Raw genomic sequence first — 25,258 nt, 5'->3', positions numbered from 1 at the left:
CCTCTTTAAGTTTTAAAATGCTTTTGAAAGAACAGTTTTAGACGAAAGTGTCTTTTAACGAAAGAACCTATAGACTAAGCAAGTTAAGGACTAAAAACTGGAACGTTCTCTACTTAAAGTTGATGGAACGTGGGGAGAGTGGAGTGAATGGAGCGCATGCAGTAAGACGTGCAAACAGGGAAAATGTTCCAGAACACGAAAATGCGATTCACCAGCTCCTAAGTATGGCGGCAAGAAATGTGAAGGAGACTCAAGTGATGATAAAGTTTGCAACGAAAAGGTCCCATGCCCAGGTAATTTGTATGATTTGTTTTGTAATTTATTAATATCAGTTAGACATGACCTTAATCAGTATTTCATAGCTTGCTCTAATTTACTCGAAAAAGCTGATTAAGTTAACAAATATAATTAATTTCCAACAGTGGATGGAAACTGGGGAGAGTGGAGTGAATGGAGCACCTGCAGTAAGACGTGCAAACAGGGAAAATGTTCCAGAAAACGAAAATGTGATTCACCAGCTCCACAGTATGACGGAAAGAAATGTCAAGGAGACGCCAGTCAAGATAAAGTCTGCAACAAAAACATCTCTTGTCCAGGTGATCATGAGAGGGTGATTCATGGTGAATGGTGTGATGTAGGTGATGTCATCTAAGTTGACGACTTAAAATGCCACATTGCATTTTGTGTGGAATAATGAAAAGAGTAAGGAGATGAAACTGCATATTTTTCCAAGGATAAAAAATAAATCCGATCAAAACAATATCTTCTCAAATTTATCAAATAATTTTCTGTTAAGTTGGCCCAATATGATAGGATTTTTTATTTGCGGAGTCTTATAGCATAACAAAATACTTTTATGAACTCCATCTAGTTGATGGAAATTGGGGAGCGTGGAGTGAATGGAGTGCCTGCAGTAAGACGTGCAAACAGGGAAAATGTTCCAGAAAAAGGAAATGTGACTCACCAGCTCCTAAGTATGGCGGCAAGAAATGTGAAGGAGACTCAAGTGATGATAAAGTTTGCAACGTAAATGTCCCATGTCCAGGTAAGCTAAGCATTCTTAGTCAGGCTAAAAATCAAACCATAGTGATTTCTCAGTGACAAAGAAAGGAGTAAACTTTGTGTGTCGGCTTTTGCTTTGCCTAGATTGTTTTGCTCTTCAGGACGTTTTTCTCTCTGCGATTGTGTTTTCACTTTTACACTAACGCTTAAGATTTAATCTTTCTTGTAATCTTAAGTTGAACGTTTATTGCTGGAACACGCACTTAAGTAACCCGCCTTTAGCCAGCCTTCGCTACTTACTTATTCTATACCCAATGTGTTATATAAAACGGTTGAAGAGTGAAACATGACAAGCCCACGCGCGCAATGGCGTAACGTGGCCGAATCTCTTAACACAGACGATAAAGACAGTATATTTATTTTGATACAGTGGACGGCAATTGGGGAGAATGGGGCGAATGGGGTGAGTGTAGTAAGACGTGCGGTGAAGGGGAGCATGCACGGACTCGCCCATGCAATAACCCTGCACCTGCTCACGGTGGCAAACACTGCGAAGGACCATTCAGACAAAGACGTCCCTGTAAGGAGCAGTATTGCCCAGGTAAAGAATTTGTTTTCTTTTTTCTTATATTAAATGGCTAGATGTTTAGATTAACTTTTTGTAAAATTGATTAAAAAGGAACATTTAAGGTGGTCGAGCTATCGTTGCGCGCCATCTAAAGCTTTCCTTCAGTAGTAGCTAGAGATGCTTATTCAAAACGGCACCATTTTTCACAGGGAATGGCATAGATGTTGTTAATGCCGTGAACACCAAATGGGTGACCAACTTAAATCACGTATTAGACACAATACCCGGCTAAAGAAATGATTTTTTTTTAACGCTAACACCAATTTGTTTACTGTGCCACTTTTCTAGTGACGTTCAGGTGACCCTCGTAATGGCCTGATCTACTATCTCATATCCAACGTGCGCTTGTAAAAAAAAAAAAAAAAAACGGTTAAATATTTCGTTTCGTTTCCGTTAGTTGATGGAAACTGGGGAGCCTGGAACACATGGAGCGGATGCAGTAAGACGTGTAAGGAGGGAAAGCAGTCAAGGGTCCGTAAATGCAACGCACCAGCTCCAAAGTATGGTGGAAAACTGTGTAGTGGGGAATCCAAAGAGATAATTGCTTGTAACAAGGATGTTCCTTGTCCAGGTAACGACTTGTTTCACTATTGTACTCCATTCATATTGTCAGCTATTTACCCCAAAGTCAACCTGGAAAGTTAAATAGACCAGATAGGGGTTAATTGGTGAGTTAATAGTGGATAATAAAAAGCAGGAATCAAGTAGCAATTAATTTAAATGGTACTGTATCATTGAAATTCCGTAAATTGCCAATTTATAAAGTAGAACTAGATCCACACACTCAGCTATCATTACCGTTGTCGTTATTATTCTAAGCTTTCATGTTAATTTTTGTACCCACGAAAACATAACAACACGAAGAAAATAACCTACAAACATCCATTCATTTTCGTATGCAGTTGATGGAATGTGGGGCTCATGGACCAGTTGGACAGCTTGTAGCGCAACATGTGGATATGGTATCCGCGAGAGGAAAAGATACTGCAATAATCCCAAGCCCGCCTACAATGGTGCATCCTGCCCGGGTGTTGGATACCAAAAGATGAGATGCCATGCTTACTATCCTTGCCCAAGTGAGTAATTTAGTTAAACATCGCTTCTTTGTAATACGAAGATATATGTCACGCAATCTAAATGCTTATTTGAACGTGAATTATTATTATTACTGTTATTATTATTATTATTATTATTATTATTATTATTATTATTATTATTATTACTATGCGCAGTAAAACTATCTGTATGCACAGTATCAGAAAGCAACACAGGGCGCATAGCGTAACCTGTAAGCCAAACGAAACTTAAAAAAGCTCGTAAATAATTCAAAAAATATTATTATTATTATTATTATTATTATTATTATTATTATTATTATTATTATTATTATTATTATTATTATTATTAAAACAAATAAGGAATGAAGAATCGAGTGTGATAAGGAATATATAACCTCAATCGTTCTGCTACTCGATCTTCGGAATCAATGCTTAGCTATGTACAGTGCCGACCGGTTTTTATCGAAACCCTTTTATCAAAGAAAATGACTATTGGTATAAAAATGTAGATATTGACCTTCAGTCGACAGTTTCCCTGCGCATTTTCGTCACCTACTAACGATCAACCCACTGAGCTTGCTATCGGTGTGGCGGGATAACTTCACTACAATTACTTCGATCGCGAATAATTAAGGATCTTTGGTCACGAGAAAGTCGGCTTGCAAGCTTTAAGAACGACTCTCTCTAAAATCCTCATATTTAATTTCCATCCAGAGGCAGATCTCGCTAATAACGCTTCCATCAATTCCTCTTGGCAAGTAGGTAACAGATATGAAATTCGATCGAGAAATTTAACTTCCTTAAAATTTTTGGAATTGAACTTCTCACCCCGGGCTGTGCTCGAAACCCACTGGCTTGTAAATTTCGCAAGACTTGTTAGTTCAGGAGAATACAGATCATTCAAAACCTACTAATCCGCTAGTTATAAACGATAACTCTTCATAACATGATGAATTACAATCATAAGGTTTAATTACTGTAATAAACCTAAGGACAAAAAGTTTATCTACTTTGAGCACTAATATCACAGCATGCGATTTACCCGAGCTCAAAATTGCAAAAGTGGCTCTTGCTCACAGGCTCTTCTACATTGCCTTATCAGTGGAAAGTTCCATTCATTGTCTGTGGAAATCTGTTTAAACGTTTGGCGGCGGTTTTCTACAAGTTAGAGGTGAAAGTTTTGACATTTGACTAACACGGCCATATTTCCATCGAACATGTTATCAACCAATGTTAGTAACAAAGAAGACGTGAGATAGCTATGTCATTGAAATTTCTCCACGAAGCAAGATTAAACATTTCTTACCAGTTTTTTGGTAATAAAAACGCTGAAAGATTTTTATTGAAGCTGTTATGTAACGAGAAAAGTCCATCATATTGAAACGAACTCACTCCTATCCACCACGTTTTTTTTAGCCGCTGACCACTTCTCACTAACCAGGGTGCGAAAAGTTCGATTCCGAAAATTTTAAGAAAGGTAAATTTCTCCGTTCGTATTTCATATTTGTTATTTACTTACCAAGGGATGTCAATGGAAGAGTTATCAGCGGATGACATTGAACGTGAGGACTGATCTTAGAGATAGTCGCTCTTAAGTCAACTACCCATGTTGTGAAATCAGCAAAAGCGGATAAGTAGATTCTTTTAAGACGAACGTTTTAGCTGTTTCTCTTCAAGAACCTGGAAGGAGAAGTATTATGTCGTCAATGAAGTTGTGAGTTGAATGCACGATCTGTAGTTGAACTGAGATAACAATTTTTTTGGTTTTCTGTTGATTGTTCAAGACAAACACTCTCCCAGCAAATAAAAGAAATTCACATGCAAGCTATATTCTAAAGCCGCTGATGACTGGAACATCTTATCTGATGACGTTAAGAATATTTCTGACATTCTAGCTTTTAAAAGACATATTAGAAGTGTTTAATTCTTGTATTTTCCATTCTTATGCTCATTATTTGAATTCTTAACTTTCACTGTTTAGGCATTTTATTATATTGTATTTTATCCCATGCAGGGCCCTTCTGAAAACCATTTTGTGACATGGGCTCTCTGTTAAAATATTATTATTATTATTATTATTATTATTATTATTATTATTATTATTATTATTATTATTATTATTATTATTGCTTTTAGTAAAGGATGATTTTCATCGCACCCATTCCACCAAAGCAAAATAAGCAGTTTCCAGTTAGTTATTTTCGAATGGCCCAGTTTACTTGGAACTCATTCATTTAGTATTGTGAGGCACTTTTTGAGTTTCTTCCTGGAATTTTTTCTCCAACTTTCGATCAAAAAAGACTATTTGTGTCACCTGACCATATTGACGTCATTTTTCTGTGGCATGCAGTAAATGGCAACTGGACAAACTGGGGAGCCTGGACTCCATGTTCCAAAACCTGTGGTAAAGGCTTCCGAAATCGGTCTCGATCCTGTACCAATCCCCCTCCGCGATACAGCGGAAGTGGCTGTGACGGGAAGAACGACCAAGTTGAACATTGTATGGACCGAGCTTGTAAGTTGATAGTTTATTTCTCCTTATTCGATAGTTTTCGTGATAACAATTGCACGCATTTAGCCAATTGCCAAGTATTCGGCTTCTCCATATCATCATCTGGGTCGTCCGCCATTAACCTCTCAACCTGACGAGGCATGAAAATTGACAGACGGACCAAACGGACTGGGGAAACACAGGTTCCAAACAAGCATTACTGCATGCTCTGACACACTTCTCGATTATGCTATGTCTTAATAATGAATAGATATAAGAACACTGACATTTGTATCTTATAAAGTCACGGTTGACCCATCCCCCTCACTTTAGTCTCATTAGACAACCTACTATCTTTGACAGTTCATCAAAGGTAACATGTCAGGATATTTACGCAATATGACACCTTGTTAAATTCATAAGACTGTTTCTTATGCTGCGATTTCTTTTTTTCTCTTCTAAAATGTTTCGCGATAAAACCTGAAAAATATATTTATCACTAGACGCTGATATTTTCTGCATTTTTTTTTTAATATACGTTTGCCTGATCATGAGTAGGAACATTTTACAAAGTATAATTCATTTTTCTTGTTTTAGGCTATTGATGCTCTTTGATCGTTCCAATGTACGTACTGGGTCCTTTTTTGTTCATACCTCATTTCTTCTTGCAGTTAATTTCATTCAGCGATCTTTTAACCCATAGCGTTGTCACCCATTAAAGGGTCGGTATGACTATGTTGTACTGACAGCTTACGATACGAATTGCTTCATGTAAATCAACTTACAACATCTCATTTACAATACATAAAATGCTATAAGATTTTGAAACAAGTTTCAAACAATTTGCAAGCGGTGGTGAATGAAAAGAGTTGTGAAGGACTTTTTTGCGTGATGAGAGAAGTGCGCGCTACAGAAATCACATGCGAGGGCCGTACATGAAAAAGCTGAACCTTTTAAATCGGCCTTAAGGGAGTGTAACCTACTACAATCGTTCATATAATAAGAAACAAGCATTACAACCACATAGGAATTATTTTGCCTTAAAATATATTACTGTCACACCGATTGGACGTATATAGTCACCTTTCAAAAGTTCAAAATTCTGTTTTTGTTTTTGTTTTCAGGTCAGGCCCAAGGTTAAAAGTGGACAGAGACTAGAAGACCCAGTTATCTTAGTGTTACAACTAATATCCTTCAGTTTATTGTGTACTGGTATAGCTAGAATGGGAATAAAGAGATGAAGCATATTGAATTGGTCTGTGTTGTCTGTTTTTACGCCTATTACTGGCTAATCAGAACCCAAGCAAAGTTAAGAGTTGTGAGTAGAAGCATCAATACAGCAAATTTACTCTCTCATCTTTTCCGGCTCTTCCCTGTAACGGAAGACCTGTTGTAATATCTGAATTGTCGGCTGCATAGGGTACGCGGGAAAATGCGGTAAGCTGTCTCAGAGTATGAAATGTTCTGAAGCGTTAAAGTGACGATTCACTAGTCTGACGGACGTGCTAAAAAAATAGGCACAGCGGCAAGGAACGAGAAACTTCCTCACCTCGACCAGAATACTCAAGTCCAAACGGTCTCTACTTTTGCAATTAAAGGAAAGGTTTAGCGGTTTAGTAACACTGGCTAATGTCTTTAATCGTGGAACTAAGTTTTACCAGAATTGAGCTTTTCACTGCCAATAAAATTCAAGTTGTCAAAATATTAAATTAAAAATGTGCAATGTACTACAAGAGCAGATGGGCAGATTCTAAGTAGTTTTCATTTACTAGATTGAGGTTATTGTTAATGATTTGATTTACATAGGAACTGAAAAGTGAGAAACAATTTCTACAGTATACTAAACCAGCAGCAACACAGCAAAGAGGTGCAGGATACTTCACACTGATCACGTACACGCTCAAAAGCTGGGACCACCGGTACCCTGATTATCAATACACAGCATCACAGAAGAAAGAACTGCTTAATATAAACCATAGATTTGAATGGTCACGCTTAAAGATCTCCCATAAACTCTATGACTACAAATTTCACTTGAAAAGGCACGATTTATTATCCACCTGCAAAGTAAAGATTGCGTTATAATGATTCATTACCAACCAGACATTAAATCACTTTAGACTCGACTAAATGATACGAAATAGAGCAATGAAACTTATTCACTTTGCTGAACGTTTCTTATAAAAAAAAGTATTTAGGTACGATATAAGAAGTTGATTTTTATGCCAAAGTTTTTAAAATAAACTTTAAACAGTTACGAGGTAAAAAAAAGAAGGATATTAAGGCGCACAATTAAATATATTGGAGAACTTGTTAAACAGGATATTAGTGACGTTAATCGATGGCCTTGTTCAAACAGACTGTTTCACAAACTTCATGTTAAGAACGGTGCCTATTAGTACCGAAGTATTTTTGTGCGTTTTATGACGATGCGGAAAACGCAGATCTTGGCAAGGCCTACTGGGATCCAAAACAAAAGTTGGGGGTAGCCACGCATTTTTCAGAGATAATTAAGCAATAATTTCTCTAAAAAAGCGCCAAAATATAAAGCAATGCATGAGATTTTCTTCCTAAACTGAAGCTTAATTATCTCTGAAAAATGTATGGTTCCTACAATTTTCTTTCGATATACCTAAAGCATTTCCTAAGTTCTATTTTCTCTGTATAGTTTTAAACCGCCCAAAAATATTCCTGTATAAGCAGGCACCATCCATAGGAAATCCTAGTATCTCAAGATGCGCAGAACGTATACGCAGTAACAATAGTAGGCACCGTCCTTAAGTGTAATGAAAAGAAGACATACATATTTTAAATACAGTCGCTGGGATCCATGAACGATGAATTGTACTAATCCAGTCAGCACAGCTACCAGTTGAACAGTTATCTTTTGTGGACACTGAAATCATTGGTGAAACTTAAAACAGTTACCGTGGTTATTCCGAATATTGTATCACTGATAAAATTTCTGTACATTTGCTTAAAAGTGTAACATTTTCCGAATTTTAAGCTTTTTGGGGGCATATACATGATATACAGTCACGTTAAGGTACTAGTTCGTGGAGTACTCAAAATTTGATGCTAATATCAAAGATTTGAGTGGTTGTAAAATTAAATTGGTTATTTAGAAGACGAGAATCCATAAATGAAGATATTTCGGTAGGTAGGTACAGCTGTAAGCATTAGGCATTATCTCAAGTGATTGAGAGGGACATAGGACATAAAGCATTGGAATCAAATTGTACTGAACAAATTTCGCCATAAGGACAAGAGAAGACAAAATGGACCAACATCAAACATAAGCAACGGTATCCTCAATTATGCCCACAGAGACTCCTTCATTCTCTTCACGAATATTAATGCACTTCTGAAACCCACCAGTTCCTCCATACAGGTTAGAGTTTTCTGGGTAATAATTAACGGAAAAGCGCAGGGATAAAATACTCGATTTGCATATAGTGCCAAGGTTGAGAAAAGAAGACAGACAACGTACGCGGTCGAATATTTCAGAATAAGTTGAATTCTGAATACCCAATTATTATTTCCTTTTTTCGCCGACGTCTTATGGTTTGGCTTGAATTGCTAATATTTTTCTAGTTTTGAATTTTATTTCTTCGTGCCATATATTATCTACAAATTTTTTCTGTACATGTAAAGCACATTACATAACAGCACGATAAATAAATTGAGTGGGTCGTGAGGTCATCATTAACGGAAAATTTACATTCAGAATATACAAAATTTGAGAAATACAATGTATAAAAAAAAATAACGCTGGGATACTAACAGGTGTATAACATCCCTCTTACTCCTGCCACATGGCACAAGAAGTCATTACTTGCTCACAGCTGAGTCCAATTGTACACAATGTGAAAGTGAAAACACAAAATATTACTGTAATACCAGAGAGAAAATCGAAATCTACATTGTAACTGTCAAAGTAACAAGCACTGAACAAATATGTAACTAAATATAAAATCAACAGGAACTGGATCCACAGAGAATACGTAACAACAGACGTAATAGCTCTTATGAGCTTATTACACAGCATATCATGACACTTACCCCCTCTCCCTTGTCCTATATCATACATGATTAACCACCCCCTCCATTATTAAAAATGTTTCCTCTTTCACTTTTTAAACAAGTCAACATTTTTTGTTATTTCTTTTGTGTTTTGGACCTTGCAATTGGTAAAATACATTTGGTACATAGGAACACCGCATTTCCCGTGGGAGTGAAAAGGTTAAGAATTAGCTCTCACATTATCTTTTCTTTGGAGTTAAGTGCTCGGAACAGATTATGATATTGGCAGTAGACAATGTTGATTTTATTATAGTCGACATATTGAATATCATCCGATGTAAGAACCTTTGTCTAACTTTAAACACCATACAACCACTTATTCTAAAGAGCGGACTACTCTTTAATCTTCTGTTTTTATAGATAGACATGTTTGTAAAAACAGCTCACTGCAAATTTTATTCTCATTTTTGACGTGTTGTTTAACAAAAAAACCCAGATATATCGTTATTGACATGACCACGTTCTCACAAGAGGTAGTCAATGCAAATTTGTCTTTTTAAATAGGTATGTAATAGGGTCTTGCATAGTTCCGCTTAAATCCTGGGAACCACACAATATAAGACTGATCATATGATATATGCTGAGCACGATTTTTGAAAGTTACTAATTTCTAATGCCCTTTACGACATTTATCGATAATTACAGAAAAGGAGGAATGTATTATAAATGAAGGCTGATTGTCTCATTTACTTATTAATTATATTGAGTCCTTCTCCTAAGATGTGCTACCTTGGCTTGGAACACGTGTTTTATTATTTAACATTAATTTTACCAAATCACGTAGTTTATGAAGTAGCGGCACCTTCTGACAACAGCAAATATTTGTCCCTGTTAATCGTTCAGAACAAGCGACTATTATACAAGACTATTAATAGTTTGTTTGTTAAGGACCATAGGCAAGAATGCTGTATGATGTGCTCTCCCTTAAGTTAATTACCTTCTGCGTATCTGTCATTGCTGAAATTGTGCTGCTTTTTGATACGATTCAACTGCGAATATCAGGGTAAAGTAAGTATCTTTGCTATGCTATCCAATAAAGCATCTTTCTCAAAATGTCTCGAAGTAGTTTTAAATTATCCGTAAAACTACGTATAAACCTAATCAAGGGGTCAGAGGATAATATTCACCCGACAAAAATGTCAACCCGGATTGATTTCTTCAACAAAGAGCCTCACTGTACTTATTTTTTGTGAAAATATTTTTTTCGGTCACGTTCTAAAATTAAAGTTAAAGTTTCCTTCTAAGAGCTTAAATTGGTGAGCTGTATCTTCTCAGAGTTCTCAACCTAATGATTCCCCCTGGACATTTGATGTGTTTAGGAGCTCCCCAAGTCAACTCGCGCTGACATATAATTTCAGAGAAATCAAATTTCCTTGGGTAATCCCAGTGAATAATTCCTCAATAGAAACGCTTAGCATTTTTTTCTACCACTTGATTATATTAACGTTAGACGAGGACACGCACTTCAAGGTTCTTGAATTTAGAACTTAAAATAAATCCCATGATTCAGCATTCTACAACATCTTCCGGGGTTGTGTATTGTGATAAGCGTACGATAGGGACTTTCAAATTCCGATGAACCGAGCAATGAACTACAGACTGATGCACGGTTGTCATCAATGGAGTAATTGATTTAAACAGAGCCGAACTGCAGGGAAGCACAGAAGGCTTGGAAAAGCAAAAAAAAAATAAATAAATAAATAAATAAAATAAAAATAAAAAAAATAACAAAGAATGAAAAATAGGGGGGAAAGGGGGTTATATTTACTTGGAAAGGGAAACTCAGATGATTATCCAATAAGACTTAATTGCCTTTTTCAGCAGGCTCTAGCTAAGCGTAAAGAAATCGCAACATTTGAAACCTAAGAGCACTTTTCCGTATTCTGATTCTCTCGCACTGAGGCTAAACAACCATCTAAGCTAAGATACCAATGAATGTGCACAGAAAAAAAGGCCTTGGCTTAGACGAATGGCACTATACGTAAGGGAAACTATTACGCAAATTTATAAGCAAATAGTGCAAAATTTCAATTTTCCAATATTTAGGTTCTTTAAAATGTCATGACTTCAACCTTGTTCCACTTAACTTTACGTTTAATTCAATATATTTAATTGCTCTGTTGGTCTTAAAACAAGGATTGAAGCAAGGTTTAAAGTTCTAGAATGTAAAATGTCAACAACAGCATAAGTGTGTGAAAGCTGCATTGTCTGGCAGTGAGCAATACCATGTTGTGACATTGATTAGGGAATTCAAGTGAATGTTTCCTTCAATATTGTGTCGTTTCCACTGACCTAAATAAAATGTCCTTCTTTTTTTGAGTACTTAAACAATGACAGATGATCATAAAACATTGACGTAATTGCTTTATTTTTTCCCCTTACATCTAAAGTTGCGTTTACTTGAGGTAAAGTGGCATAAAAATATACAAAACAGCAATAAAATAAAACAAAACTATAACAAAAAAAACTACAAGGCATAGAAAAACATTATTAAACAAGTCTCGTGAGCTTTAAATTTCTTCACGTCAAATTTGCTCTACATTTCCGCTTAATTGAACTCAATTTACTATTTTAGCACGATCGTATCAAGAATAGACTGGTTAAAAGGAACTGAACTTAATCATAAAGGCACCGACCACAGTGATGATATTAAGATCTCTTCCTTAGAGTGACGTCTTTTATGAAGTATACATTAAATGTGTTGGCTTTACTTATGGACCTATCACACAAGAACTGCTGCGCAAGAAAAAGTATAAAAAGACGTTCCCATAAACTATTTTCTGTGTTCAGGGTAGCCATGGCCATAACTATGAAGATTTTAGTCATCTTGGTCTTGTTCCTTGGGACAAGAGTCGAATTTTCCTTTCAAGAACATCTGGACATTTTTGAAGGTAGAGTAACAATGGAATGTCCTTTTAGAGATTTTGTCAATTGTGAACTAGTGCGTCACTTTACTTTTTTAATTTTTATCTTATGAGCTAGAGATTAAGACAGTGTATTTAAAATACTTCTTTATACGAAGACACGAGTACGAGAATTAAATCAAAGATATGGTATTTTATGCAAACTATTTTTCTTCCGAAAAAGAAAAAAGAAGCAAATAAGTACATATTTACCAAAGGAAGTTTGAGACGTTCAGCCTTCAAAAAATCTGTATTGCATAAGTTAATTTCAAGTGACCTACTGGGATAACCTCATTTATAAAGTTGGAATGTTGAGCAGAGAGTTGTTGCTGAATTTTTCGGGCGGATGTAGCGAAGATGTTTGAGACAAAAAAAGTCATTCATGGTGCAAGAACGAATTTCATTAGAGAAGTAGGATCAGAAACGACTGCTACAAAGAGATCATAAGACGATCTTGAATCGAACGAAAAGGGAGTATTTTAAAGACCTGCTAGAGTTAACATTACCGAAAATTATAAGCTTTTCATCTTATTTTCTCGTACCTCGTACATTTTTATGACATTGTACAAATTCGTTACCCAGTCATCTTTATAGTCTATTCCCATGAAATTGTCGCCTTATTTTACCTTCCGATGCATCATTAAATCCATTTCGACGCCGTGATTTAACTTGAAGTGATCTCGTGTTATTATGAACAGATTTCCCATTGTGTGCTCTGCTATATAAGGTGGTCAATTGTCGATAGTGGCGTCATATGACGTAATTTATTTTTATAGCCGTTATATTAATCCACCATCTTGGATATTTTTGCGTCCTATTGATCACCTCAATCAAACCCAAATTAACTGAAATAGATAATGAAGTATGGAAAAAAAGAGACAAGAAAAGTAAATACGAGGAAGAAATCCTACAAAGCAAATCATTTTTTTGAAGACAGCTATCAAATTTTACTTTCTGGGCAACACCACCGGTCATAACAAAGCATATCCACTTCAAAATATGTCCCAGAAAAAAATCAACAGCTATTTAAAGACTCGAGTACTCTCCCAAAATAAAAGCTTTTAAGGACATTTCCAAAACTGCCCTAACACCAACTGAATACTTCTAGTTGTTACCGTTTTTTTTTTGTTTTGTTTTATTTCTTTTAGGTCAGTACGAGGACACAGATTTCTTTGGTGACCCAAACGTACCAGGTGGATATTTTTCGTTTGTCTATACTGTACTATTCAATACAACACCAACGGATCAAATCGATTTTTTTAATTTATTGTCGGTAAATTGTTAAGGACGGTGCCTTCTTTTATTACTGCGCATACGTTCTGCGCATCTCGAGATACTCGGGTTTCCTATGGGTGGTGCCTACTAATACAGGGATATTTTTTGCGCGGTTTAAAATTTTGCGGAGAAAGCATAACTCAGAAGGGGTCTTGCTATTAAGAAAGAAAATTTGGGGTAACCATGTATTTTTCAGAGATAATAAAGCTTCAATTTGATAAAAAAAAAGGCCATACGTTGCTTTGTATTTTAGCAATTTTTAGAATTATTGTTGCTTAATTATCTTTAAAAAAATGCGTGGTTACCCAATTTTCTTTTTGGATTCTAATAGCCCTTGCTTAGACCTGCTTTCTTCCGCAAAGTAATAAACTGCGCAAGAATACCTCTGTATTGTTAGGCACCGTCCTTAATAGTAGGTATTAATAGTAAAATCCTTAGCAGACGTCATGAGATCCTTATTGTTTTTCCATGCTGCTTTTTCAGTGGACGGAAACTGGGGAGAGTGGGGTCCTTGGGGTGAATGCAGCAGGTCATGTGGAGGAGGAGAACATGCAAGGACTCGAGTCTGCAATAACCCGGAACCTGCCAATGGGGGAAAACAATGCGAAGGACCCTTCAGACAAAGAGAACGGCTTTGTAATAATCACAAATGTCCAGGTAATAACTGACATAATGCTCAGCACTAACTATTTTTCTGCCGCCACTGGAGAATTGCTGCAATTAAATGCGTGACTTGAGAATGCTGAGATGTCGTAATGTTATGTCTGGGTGAAATAAATGAACTTAAACTCGGAGAGAAATTGGAGCACTTTATCTAGTTAAATTCTGTTTAAGCAGGTACAATTAACACAAACTTGAAATCCTAAATACAGCTCCGGCATTCACTCGTTTTTGCCATGAGAATCTTTTTGCCGAGGAACACTATCTTGGCATAATGGAAAAACTCAAATTTGTGAAATTACGGAACTTCCAATTTTAATTTTCCATTAAAACTACCTTTTATCCTTCTGCAGTTGATGGTATGTGGGGTTCATGGACCAGTTGGACGGCTTGCAGTAAAACGTGTGGTGGCAGTGGTACCAGAGAGAGAAAACGGTACTGCAATAATCCGAAACCAGCCTACAATGGTACATACTGTGTGGGTATTAGATCTCTGAAGCAACTCTGCGATGCCCCACGTCCGTGTCCAGGCAAGTTAGATTAACAATTTTCCTTTAGAGCTTGAAGTTACGTTCCGTATATAATTGCTAATTTGGAAACCTCATTTGTGGTATAAGCAACGTAAATAAGGCATCAGTAGAACAACCAATGAATTGCAAGTAATCAAACATGCTTAATGTTGACGGTAGTGGCATCAGTGACAATGGGATGAGTGCTCAGCTGAAAAGTAAATGACTATCGCCTAACACAAAAGAGCGATTGAATGACTACTGTGGAACCATCAAGGGAACTTATTACATGCCCTTTTTATATTGTAACCACTGCTCCCCTATTGCCACATCCACGTATTAAACTCGCTTTCCTTATAGTTACTGACTGAATAAATGAATTTTTGAAACCAACTTTTGTTCTGCTGCAGTTGATGGAATGTGGGGTTCATGGACAAGTTGGACAGCTTGTAGTAAAACTTGTGGTAGTGGTACTCGGGAGAGGAAGCGATTCTGCGATAATCCGAAACCAGCCTACAATGGTACATACTGTGTGGGTATTAGATCTCTGAAGCAAATCTGCGATGCCCCAAGTCCGTGTCCAGGCAAGTTAAATTAACAATTTTCCTTTAGAGCTTGAAGTTACGTTCCGTATATAATTGCTAATTTGGAAACCTCATTTGTGGTATAAGCAACGTAAATAAGGCATCAGTAGAACAACCAATGAATTGCAAGTAATCAAACATGCTTAATGTTGACGGTAGTGGCATCAGTGACAATGGGATGAGTGCTCAGCTGAAAAGTAAATGACTATCGCCTAACACAAAAGAGCGATTGAATGACTACTGTGGAACCATCAAGGGAACTTATTACATGCCCTTTTTATATTGTAACCACTGCTCCCCTATTGCCACATCCACGTATTAAACTCGCTTTCCTTATAGTTACTGACTGAATAAATGAATTTTTGAAACCAACTTTTGTTCTGCTGCAGTTGATGGAATGTGGGGTTCATGGACAAGTTGGACAGCTTGTAGTAAAACTTGTGGTAGTGGTACTCGGGAGAGGAAGCGATTCTGCGATAATCCGAAACCAGCCTACAATGGTACATACTGTGTGGGTATTAGATCTCTGAAGCAACTCTGCGATGCCCCAAGTCCGTGTCCAGGCAAGTTAAGTTAACAATTTTCCTTTAGAGCTTGAAGTTACGTTCCGTATATAATTGCTAATTTGGAAACCTCATTTGTGGTATAAGCAACGTAAATAAGGCATCAGTAGAAAAACTAATGAATTGCAAGTAATCAAACATGCTTAATGTTGACGGTAGTGGCATCAGTGACAATGGGATGAGTGCTCAGCTGAAAAGTAAATGACTATCGACTAACACAAAAGAGCGATTGAATGACTACTGTGGAACCATCAAGGGAACTTATTACATGCCCTTTTTATATTGTAACCACTGCTCCCCTATTGCCACATCCACGTATTAAACTCGCTTTCCTTATAGTTACTGACTGAATAAATGAATTTTTGAAACCAACTTTTGTTCTGCTGCAGTTGATGGAATGTGGGGTTCATGGACAAGTTGGACAGCTTGTAGTAAAACTTGTGGTAGTGGTACTCGGGAGAGGAAACGATTCTGCGATAATCCGAAACCGGCCTCCAATGGAACATACTGTCTGGGCAATGGATCTCAAACACAGAAATGCAATGCCGCAAATCCTTGTTCAAGTACGTTATATTATATAATTTTGCCCGTAGATAAAGTTTAAGGCTACATTCCGTGTCTCAGTGATTAATCCATTTGAAACAGTAAGCAGTTATGATAATAAAGTAAACGTCAATAGGAAATCAAGATGGTTACCAATTGTTTGCTGGTATAACCAGGGATACGAAGCAACGATCACTAGCTATAGTTAGCTGATTCGGGAGCAAATCCTTTCAGTAAAAACTGATTAAAACAACTCGCTATAACCAGAGTCATCACTGACCACTCCAAGACGAAAAAACTTATAATTATTATCGCTCTCTTACTTGGCCCTTTTCATTTTCAAAAGCTACGCCTTTCAATAATTAGTTTTAGTTTTTTTTTTTTTTTTAAGAGAATTACAAAGGTAATTCGCAGTTAAAAATGTACTTTATTCGTTCAATCTTTAGTTGATGGAATGTGGGGTTCATGGACAATTTGGACAGCTTGTAGTAAAACTTGCGGTAGTGGTACTCGGGAGAGGAAACGATTCTGCGATAATCCGAAAGCAGCCAACAATGGAACATACTGTCTGGGTGATGGATCTCAAACACAGAATTGCAGCGCCGCAAATCCTTGTCCAAGTACGTTACATAATATAAATACCCAGCTTAAATAATGTTTAAAGCTACATTCCGTGTCTCAGTGGTTAATCCATTTGAAGCATTAAGCAGTTATGATAATAATAAAAAAAAGTCAATAGGAAATCAAGATGGTTATCAATTGTTTGCTGATATAACCAGGTATACGAAACAAATATCTCTAGTTAGCTGATTCCGGAGCAAATCCTTTTTGAAACTGATTAAAACAACGTCTATAACTAGAGTCAACACTGACCACTCCAAGAAGAAAAAGAACTTATAATTATTATAACTCTCTTACTTGGCCCTTTTCATTTTGTATCACTACCCCTTTCTATAACTAATTCGTGTTTTGAAAGAGAATTACAAAGGGTAATTCGTCGTTAAAATGTTTTTTATTATTATTATTATTATATTTCAATTTTTAGTTGATGGAATGTGGGGTTCATGGACCAAATGGACAGCTTGTAGTAAGACATGTGGACATGGTACACGCTACAGAAAACGGTTCTGCAATAGTCCAAAGCCCACCTACAATGGCAAAATCTGCCTTGGTATTGCATTTCAGAAGAAAAAATGTTACGTCTATCACCGTTGTCCAGGTACGTTAGTGGGATTTACTTTTGATAGCATCTACCAACGTAGCTTGAAACCTCAGGGTATTGTTAAAAAGAAGGATTAATTCAACGTGAAGTAACAAAAACTGGGCGTAAACCTAGAGCATTCGCTAAGATTTGCCATACCCTTGAAACTTACAAGCCAAAAGCAAACATGATCTGGAAGAGTACTCCCTTTTTTAAGCTATAAAGATATGTACCAACCCATGAGGTATGGTTTTGGAGCCACTGAGGTCTGACAATGGGCACCAATTTGGTCTGAAAATCAGAAAAAGGGTATAGATTTTAGACGCTTGGTCTCGAATAGGGTATCGAAAAATTACATCATTTGGTCTGAAATTGGTCAGGGTTTGAAAATCTTCAGTGGCTCCCTTCCCCTCCTCCAGAAAAAAGAGAGAGCCAAATTATTTCAACGGATAATCCTAGATCTGCTACGGGTCTAACTATTGTCCGCACCGAGGTAATCCATTAGTTTTGTATAGTAAAGGCGTGGATAGAAATATTTTCTTGCTCTTTATCGTCATAGACATTATGCCAGATCAATATCATGATTTTCCGAAGGGATTGACCGCTCATTCATTGCAGTTAAATAAATAATAATGTTAACGTCTGATTTCCATGTGGAGGATAAACCCCGTGGCTTAAACACTAATGAATCGGAGATGCTATGGCCAATTCGAACATTATGTCACATAAGATAATAAATAAATAAATAAATAAATAAAGAAATAAATAAATAAATAAATAAATAAATAATAATAATAATAATAATAATAATAATAAATAATAATAATTTTAATCGAAATGAATTGTGAATAGGTTTTTTAATAGCTCTTTTTTATATACTTTTAACTTGTAAATAGCAATTTGTGTGGAATATTTTACTAAAGAATTATTATTTTTTTAAATATTAAAAAAAATAATCATAATAATAAAAATAATAATAATTATAATTATAATAAATGATAACAATAATAATAACAATAATAATAATATGATGATGATGATGATAATAATAATATAATATAGAAAGATTATATTATATTATATAGCACCATATCCATGGCTCATGGCGCTTTACAATAAGATAGTATTGAAACGAACATCACATTAAAAATTTACACCTGTAATAATAAAATCTAATCTAATCTAATCAAATCTAATCAAATCTAATCTAATCATAATCTAATCAAATCTAATCTAATCTTTGTCTTAAAACCTAGAATGAAAACATCGACATAGTTTTAAAATATATATAAAACAAGTTACGAATAAAAAGCCTCTCTAAAAAGAAAAAGTAGTGTCTTTATCTCCTTCTTGAATTCCTTTAGATCTGTTTGCCATTACTGGGTAAATCAATCTAGTGTGTGGCCCAAAATCAATGACTAATGGGTGACAGAAATAAGCTAATGGCCTACTGATTACTTATGTAAATTTATTATGGATTATATATTAACTTATTTTGCACGTATCAAGAAAGTCAGCTCAGTCTGTATTTTTTTAACTCTTAATAAGTAAAACGTGCTGAGGCAGTACAATAAACTAATTGTTAGATGAAAACGCTGGTTCCATTGTACTTTTCATCTATGCTATATTCATCGCCTTTCCCTTCTTTGACAACGCCTGATGACCAATCCTGTATTTGTATTTTTCAGTGCGACCTCATTGTCCCAAATACACGGTCCTAAAGTGTTATTATATCAGATATGGATACTGGCAAAAATTTTATAAACGCAAAATTTGCCGCTGTTTTCGACGTTACAAATGGGACCAGACTGAAAACTACAGGCAACCAAGTTACGAAATAAACGGCGCTCAAGAAGTATAAAGCTTAGTGGACACAACCGGTGAGCAACTAAGTTTTGGTTATGATTTAACAGCCGTAACCGAGCCGTAACTGGGCCGTGTAATTAGCTCGCACACCCTTAATTTATTTCAGTTGTAACGTAAAGAGATGTTTACTGTTTCTACAAACATTTTTTTTTTATCAAAATGCGCCCACCAAAAAAAAAAAAATTGTTTTTGTCTCAACGGTCCATACGCCTCTGTTTAGCACAGCGATATCAATATTGAACTACATTGTATGTTTTGTTTGTTTGTTGTTGTTTTTAATATGGCAGATAATTATAACTCAAAAAGATTCAAACAATCTCATTAAAATTGCTCGATCCGGGGAATTTTATTAATTTGTTCAATGTAAATACTAATTGAAACACACTCCTTCGATTCCTCGAGTAAAAAGAACAATGTCTAATACTGAAAAACGTCAAAAACCGAAGATTTTCAGAACAATGAAAAACGTTTTTAGAAAACTTGACTGTGCAGATGTCACCAGTCTTTTTTATGACTGCCCTGGCAAATTACTGACAAGGTTTTATCGATTGTTTTGCTTACAGGTTGACGTCTCTACATAAACGGGCCGGTGCATGATCTACAAAATTCTTATTTCATTACAAGAAAGCAAATCCTATAGATAAATGAGTTAGTTTTTGCTGTTTATCTGCCCCGTTATTTTTATAGTTTTAAAGGGGTACTGAAAATGGATTTCAAAAGTGTGGTCCCATTTTTTTCTTTTTCCACAGTATGTCTTATCACAGACATTGCCCGAAATTGCCCCCTGTTAGTTTAAATTATAATCACCCCCAAAATAGTAATAACTTGCAACCGGAAACTAATTAACTCGAGATAAAAATGAAGTCAGAATGAGTTACTGGAATGAGAAATCTTAGGTTAGTTTTGTAATCAAATGATGCCCCGATAGTAATTAATAATTATTTTCACGCCAATAGACCAAGGGGCATGATGGCTTTTAAAACGTTAGTTCTTCATACCATATCTAGTTACGCTTTTAAAGACGATTGTACGTTTTTAACCAGAGTTATTGAAGAATAAAAGCTACTTTCATCATTTTTGATATATGTCTACTGAGTTCAGTTCTTATTTTTGTATGTTAACATAGTATCCTCTTTGACCCGTCACATTGTCATCTCTTTTTTCTTGCCATGCGAGGGCTGATCCTCAGGTGTGAGTTTCCCCTCGTGCGCACCTCTCCTCAAATGACGACTCGAGATACGACCGGGGGCGTATTTGAACCTCTAAATATGGAGTGCAATCCAAAGTTCAGATATTTCTCTGAATTGTGCAACTTGTCCAATCCTGTAGCCTTTTTAAAGTAAGTTACAAACAAAAATCATTGAAAGAAAACAGAAAAGAGGCTTGATCAGGATCCAACCCATGACTTTCACTCAAAGGAAGTTTCACTTCCGCAGAAGTTGGAAATTGCCAGCACCAATTTAACCTGAATGTCCAGTTGATACAAATTAGGACCACAGTTTCTTTAGAAGCTAACCCTCGTATCCATTTGTAATTAAACAACTACTTTCTTTAAAGAAAAAAAAAGCGATTATACTAGCACGATAACGCATGGTCCAGAAAGACATTACGGCAAATAAAACACCTTTAAAAATTCGATTTCTTAATTAATAGCGAATTAATTAAAGAGTCAAGTCCAAGCAACAACCGTGGACGATAATCCTGCTGGTATACGTTGGATCAATTGTAGATCTGATCGGCTTTAAAAAATACAAATGATAAAAGAAGCAGAGACCGATACAACGTAGACTTACGGTTTAAAGGTTACTATATTTCGGCTGGCCAAACCAGCCTTCTTCAGGTATAATGAAAATTTACATTGGGACACACGCTTATATAGCTGACAAATATTTGCGCAATAGCGGAACTACGTAAAACTAAATTGATTGACAGTAAATATGAAGCAAATGAAATAATAGTAACAAAAAGTAAAAAATAATAAAAGGAAAAAGCTAGTACATTTCTTCGCGAATATTAAGGCCTACTCTAACCGAGACTCAATCCGTAAGGCCAGGGAAGCCTTTTTAATCTCAAAAGGCAGAACACTCGCTCCACATGGCCTTAATATTCGCGAAGAAATGTACTAGCTTTTTCCTTTTATTATTTTTTACTTTTTGTTACTATTATTTCATTTGCTTCATATTTACTGTCAATCAATTTAGCTTTACGTAGTTCCGCTATTGCGCAAATATTTTTCAGCTATATAAGCGTGTGTCCCAATGTAAATTTTCATTACACCTGAAGAAGGCTGGTTTGGCCAGCCGAAATATAGTAACCTTTAAACCGTAATTCTACGTTGTATCGGTCTCTGCTTCTTTTCTCCTGTGACTTGATCAATCTACAGTGAAATCGTTTTTAGAATCGAGCGCATTAGTCACATATTCGTACAAAGTCTTCAGCAACAAGATTCCACGATATTTACAGGTTAGACTTCTCACAATTTGACATTATTTGTTACGTGATACCCCTTAATCTTGAGTTCGCTTGAAGAAAACATTAGCTGTTATTGTTACGTAAACTCCACCATTGCCAATTAATTAAGGCCTATTGTTTCTGTTGGTATATGAAAAATAAAAGCTTTTATTATTCAGTCGATTCGTGTGTGGCCTTTGAAAAATACTAATATCTTATTCGATGGTTTTACATATAATACGTGCGGATATTTTGCCTGTGTGCGTAGTATTTTTCCGAGCCCCGAAGGGGCTAGGAAAAATACGAACAATTAGCAAAATGTCCGCGAGTATTACATGTAAAACCATCGAATAAGAGATTTATTATTCCACTACAAAAATATTTTGTTAATATTTTGGCTTCTCTGTTCTGATATACGGCGCGAACGAATGACGTAAACAACACAGAAAGCCAGTTAAATGTCTTTAATTTAATTGGATAAAATGAAAAGATAATTGACAAGTGATTGGCGTGCTAAAAACTAGTTTTTGAGTTTGCATCGTTTCAAAAACTATTCTTCCATTGAAAGCTAAGCCACGTACGTTTTACAATTGTAATTCCAAAATATCCAGGAAAGTCTCAAAATCAAGGAAATGTTGTCAACTTATAGTGACAAATCCAGTTCCGATAAATCAGAATAACAAAAGTTCTTTATAGTTCATCACCACTCACAGGTAAATTAAGGCATGGGCCCTCAATTAATCACTCAAAAAGTGAAGGGGTGATCTATCTCAGAAAGCTTTGGCAGTAGAAGGTTTAAACTTTGAAAGATACATATATTGACAAGTTGTGTCAATTTGCTGTCTTTTAGTTATGCAAATGTTGTCACGTGACTTTGCACGGCCACAATTTACTAAAAATAATGAAAGCAAATATGGCAACACGTTTCGTTGTGAGATATTTAACCTGATTGGTACAAGTCAACTTGAAATAAATGCATCTACAAAACTGTGTTAAATTTTATAATAATTTTTAAAATTCACGGATTTTTCGATTAGTACCCAGCCCCCCAAGGCAATTATCCCCCTACTTTAGGTCTTTGCTTAGAAAAATCTTACGAAGGCCAAGCACAGAAGTGATGTATTAAACACCCTTAACATTATTAAAATGATAAATAAATCAAGGACACAAGAAAAAGTGTTGCCATCTTAAGATAAAGCTTTTTCGGCCGATGGAAGTCACGTGACCTAATTTGCATGATTCAAAAGTACCAAATTACCGCAAATCAATAATGTATGTATCTGTCAAAGTTTCATCTGTATTCATCAAAAGTGTTTAGAGATAGACAGCCCCCACACTTTTTGACAAAACAATTTTGGGCCCATGCCTTATTTCACGCGAGCTATCTACAAGAGGCAAGATTCTCTTGAATTTCTTGTGTGGAACTGTGTCATGGACGCAAGCGAAGCCAGCATCGGCAGTGATAAAGGTAAACTGGCAGTTATTAAAGACAGCTCCAGTGAACAAATGTTTGCCTTAACTTTCATCTCACTGTGGATCAGCTCTTGGCGTCAGTATTTGGCTTTGATTTATTACGTGCATCACATACCTCGATGAAGCTGCTGAGTTTCAAAGACATGTCCTTCTGCTGCTCTGTGGACGTACTGGAATAGCTGTTCAGCAAGTGCAATGATGTTTAAAGGCTCCATGTTTTCCTTTCTGAGCGTTGAAATCATCGTCCTAAGGACCGAATGGTTGGTGTGCCTGCCTGTCAACCCAACGGCCTCGCTCATGGATTTCATAAATGAACCGAGCGCATTTTTTCCCAGAGGCTGTTTCTTCAACCAGATGTTGGATGATGGCTTAACAATGGACGCCAGATAAAATGGGGAATCTGCAGCAGCCATTTCAGGCGGTTGTCTTGCCAGATATTCTAACTTTAAAGATGCTCACAGGGCAACATGATCCGCCAGTAGCGTGCATTTTGGGGTTGAACGTGCGGTCCGAGGGACAAATTCGTGTTCTCCGTTACTTGTACAGTACAGAGTCTTGCTTCCACGCTCAGTTATCCACTCGACATAATCTCTTCCTTGGAGGCCGTCTTTCCATTTTATTTGGTAGTCTCCAAACTTAACTCGGTGATGTTCGTCACGAGCTCTCCAACCAAAGAACAGGGTGTTGTTAAACCAGACTTTACGTAAAAGGCTTTGTGGTGTGTGGTATCCTAATTGTTTCTCGTCCCACAGCTTCTGAATCTGATTTTCGCTCAGTCTGAGAGCTTTGTTTGGCTTTTGCCCTTTGCCGGTACGGCGAAGCTGTTTTCGCTTTGAAGATAGAGCTTTTCTGACCTTCGTGAACTGTCTGTCTGTGAGTATACTGTAACGTTTTTCTTTTTCCCTTAAGAAGCGGTCGAAACTTCGTAACATAGATGTCAACGTATCAGGTTCATATTCGTCCCCGTTCGTCATACGTACGTTTAAAAAAAGTGAGCCAAAACTTTGTCCAGTTCTTGTTCTGGTATGTTTTCAATAGTTCTTGTCTCGTTGACAGTTTTGGCCCATCTGTAAAACACATTAAGGTCACTTCGCGTCTTTTTAGTTGAGTTTTCGTTTCTTTTCTCAGCAATAAAATTGTCAATGTCTTCGTCGTTCAGTTGTCCGCTTTCTGTTTGTTCTGTTTGCTCAGTAATTGTAGGAACACCACCCATTTTAGTGATTTCTGTTTGTTCAGTTAAATAGTCTATTTCTGTTAAGAGTTAGTCTTCCAAAAATTCAAGTCCAAAGGACCCAAACAAGTCAAAGTCGGGTTCGTCCAGTCCAGCCATTGTTGCTCCTTTTCCTGCCTTTTCCGTCCGTATTCGCTCTGATGTAAACCGGTCAAACCGGGACACTACAGTGTATTACGGTCTGGATCGTATTTTGCGCGTTCTCTTGGTCTTATTTGGTGAAATGACATAATAGTGGAATAATAAGAGCTTTTATTATTCAGTCAATTCGTGTGTGGCCTTTGAACTGAAAGAATCTTGTGATAAATCTTTCAACGTTTCATTTTACTTGCGGTGTTTTCGTCCTTTCGCAATGGTCGTTAACCAGCGAATAACGAACAGCCAACAATAGGGACAACAGGACGTGATTTGAATCGGAACTTGTGTCTTACCCAGGTCTTACCACTGACAGGACATCCAGAGATTCGTGACTACAATAACATAATATTGACGTCATTTGTAATTCCCATTTGGCCTAAACATTTTAAATTTGTTTTGAAAACACCACGTTGAGGACCGTAAACCGACGAGGAACACGTTTCATACTTAGGTATAAAGTAAATAGTTTGACGTCATAGTATAAGACAAACAAGTAGAACTTGCCTCTTCTTGTTCCACGTCAACAATTACGGCACAAAATGGTAACTTGCAATCGACCACATTTACAGTGTTTATCGATTCGTGACACAAAAGGTCCT

General features: G+C 36.4%; 1 protein-coding gene across 1 annotated transcript in view; it reads left to right on the top strand.

The window, feature by feature from the left end:
- Positions 1-20,439, top strand: part of LOC146477341 (SCO-spondin-like) — a 28,072-nt gene extending 7,633 nt beyond the window's left edge. Inside the window, exons 10-29 of the mRNA XM_085113547.1 lie at positions 120-293; positions 423-596; positions 872-1,045; positions 1,433-1,603; positions 2,028-2,201; positions 2,533-2,706; positions 5,039-5,277; positions 6,304-6,315; positions 6,986-7,098; positions 11,930-12,153; positions 13,314-13,358; positions 13,924-14,097; positions 14,454-14,630; positions 15,020-15,193; positions 15,583-15,756; positions 16,146-16,319; positions 16,746-16,919; positions 17,345-17,518; positions 19,189-19,380; positions 19,930-20,439. Of these exons, the coding sequence (XP_084969673.1) occupies positions 120-293; positions 423-596; positions 872-1,045; positions 1,433-1,603; positions 2,028-2,201; positions 2,533-2,706; positions 5,039-5,277; positions 6,304-6,315; positions 6,986-7,098; positions 11,930-12,153; positions 13,314-13,358; positions 13,924-14,097; positions 14,454-14,630; positions 15,020-15,193; positions 15,583-15,756; positions 16,146-16,319; positions 16,746-16,919; positions 17,345-17,518; positions 19,189-19,361 (3,068 nt within the window). The 3' untranslated portion in view covers positions 19,362-19,380; positions 19,930-20,439. The remainder of the gene's footprint in view (positions 1-119; positions 294-422; positions 597-871; positions 1,046-1,432; positions 1,604-2,027; positions 2,202-2,532; positions 2,707-5,038; positions 5,278-6,303; positions 6,316-6,985; positions 7,099-11,929; positions 12,154-13,313; positions 13,359-13,923; positions 14,098-14,453; positions 14,631-15,019; positions 15,194-15,582; positions 15,757-16,145; positions 16,320-16,745; positions 16,920-17,344; positions 17,519-19,188; positions 19,381-19,929) is intronic.
- The last annotated feature ends 4,819 nt before the right edge of the window (positions 20,440-25,258 follow it).

This window comes from Pavona decussata, unplaced genomic scaffold (genome assembly GCF_977016875.1).
Source record: "Pavona decussata unplaced genomic scaffold, jaPavDecu1.1 SCAFFOLD_71, whole genome shotgun sequence".
NCBI lineage: Eukaryota > Metazoa > Cnidaria > Anthozoa > Scleractinia > Agariciidae > Pavona > Pavona decussata.
Note: the sequence above shows the minus strand (reverse complement) of the source record. Positions and strands in the feature narration are given on the sequence as shown.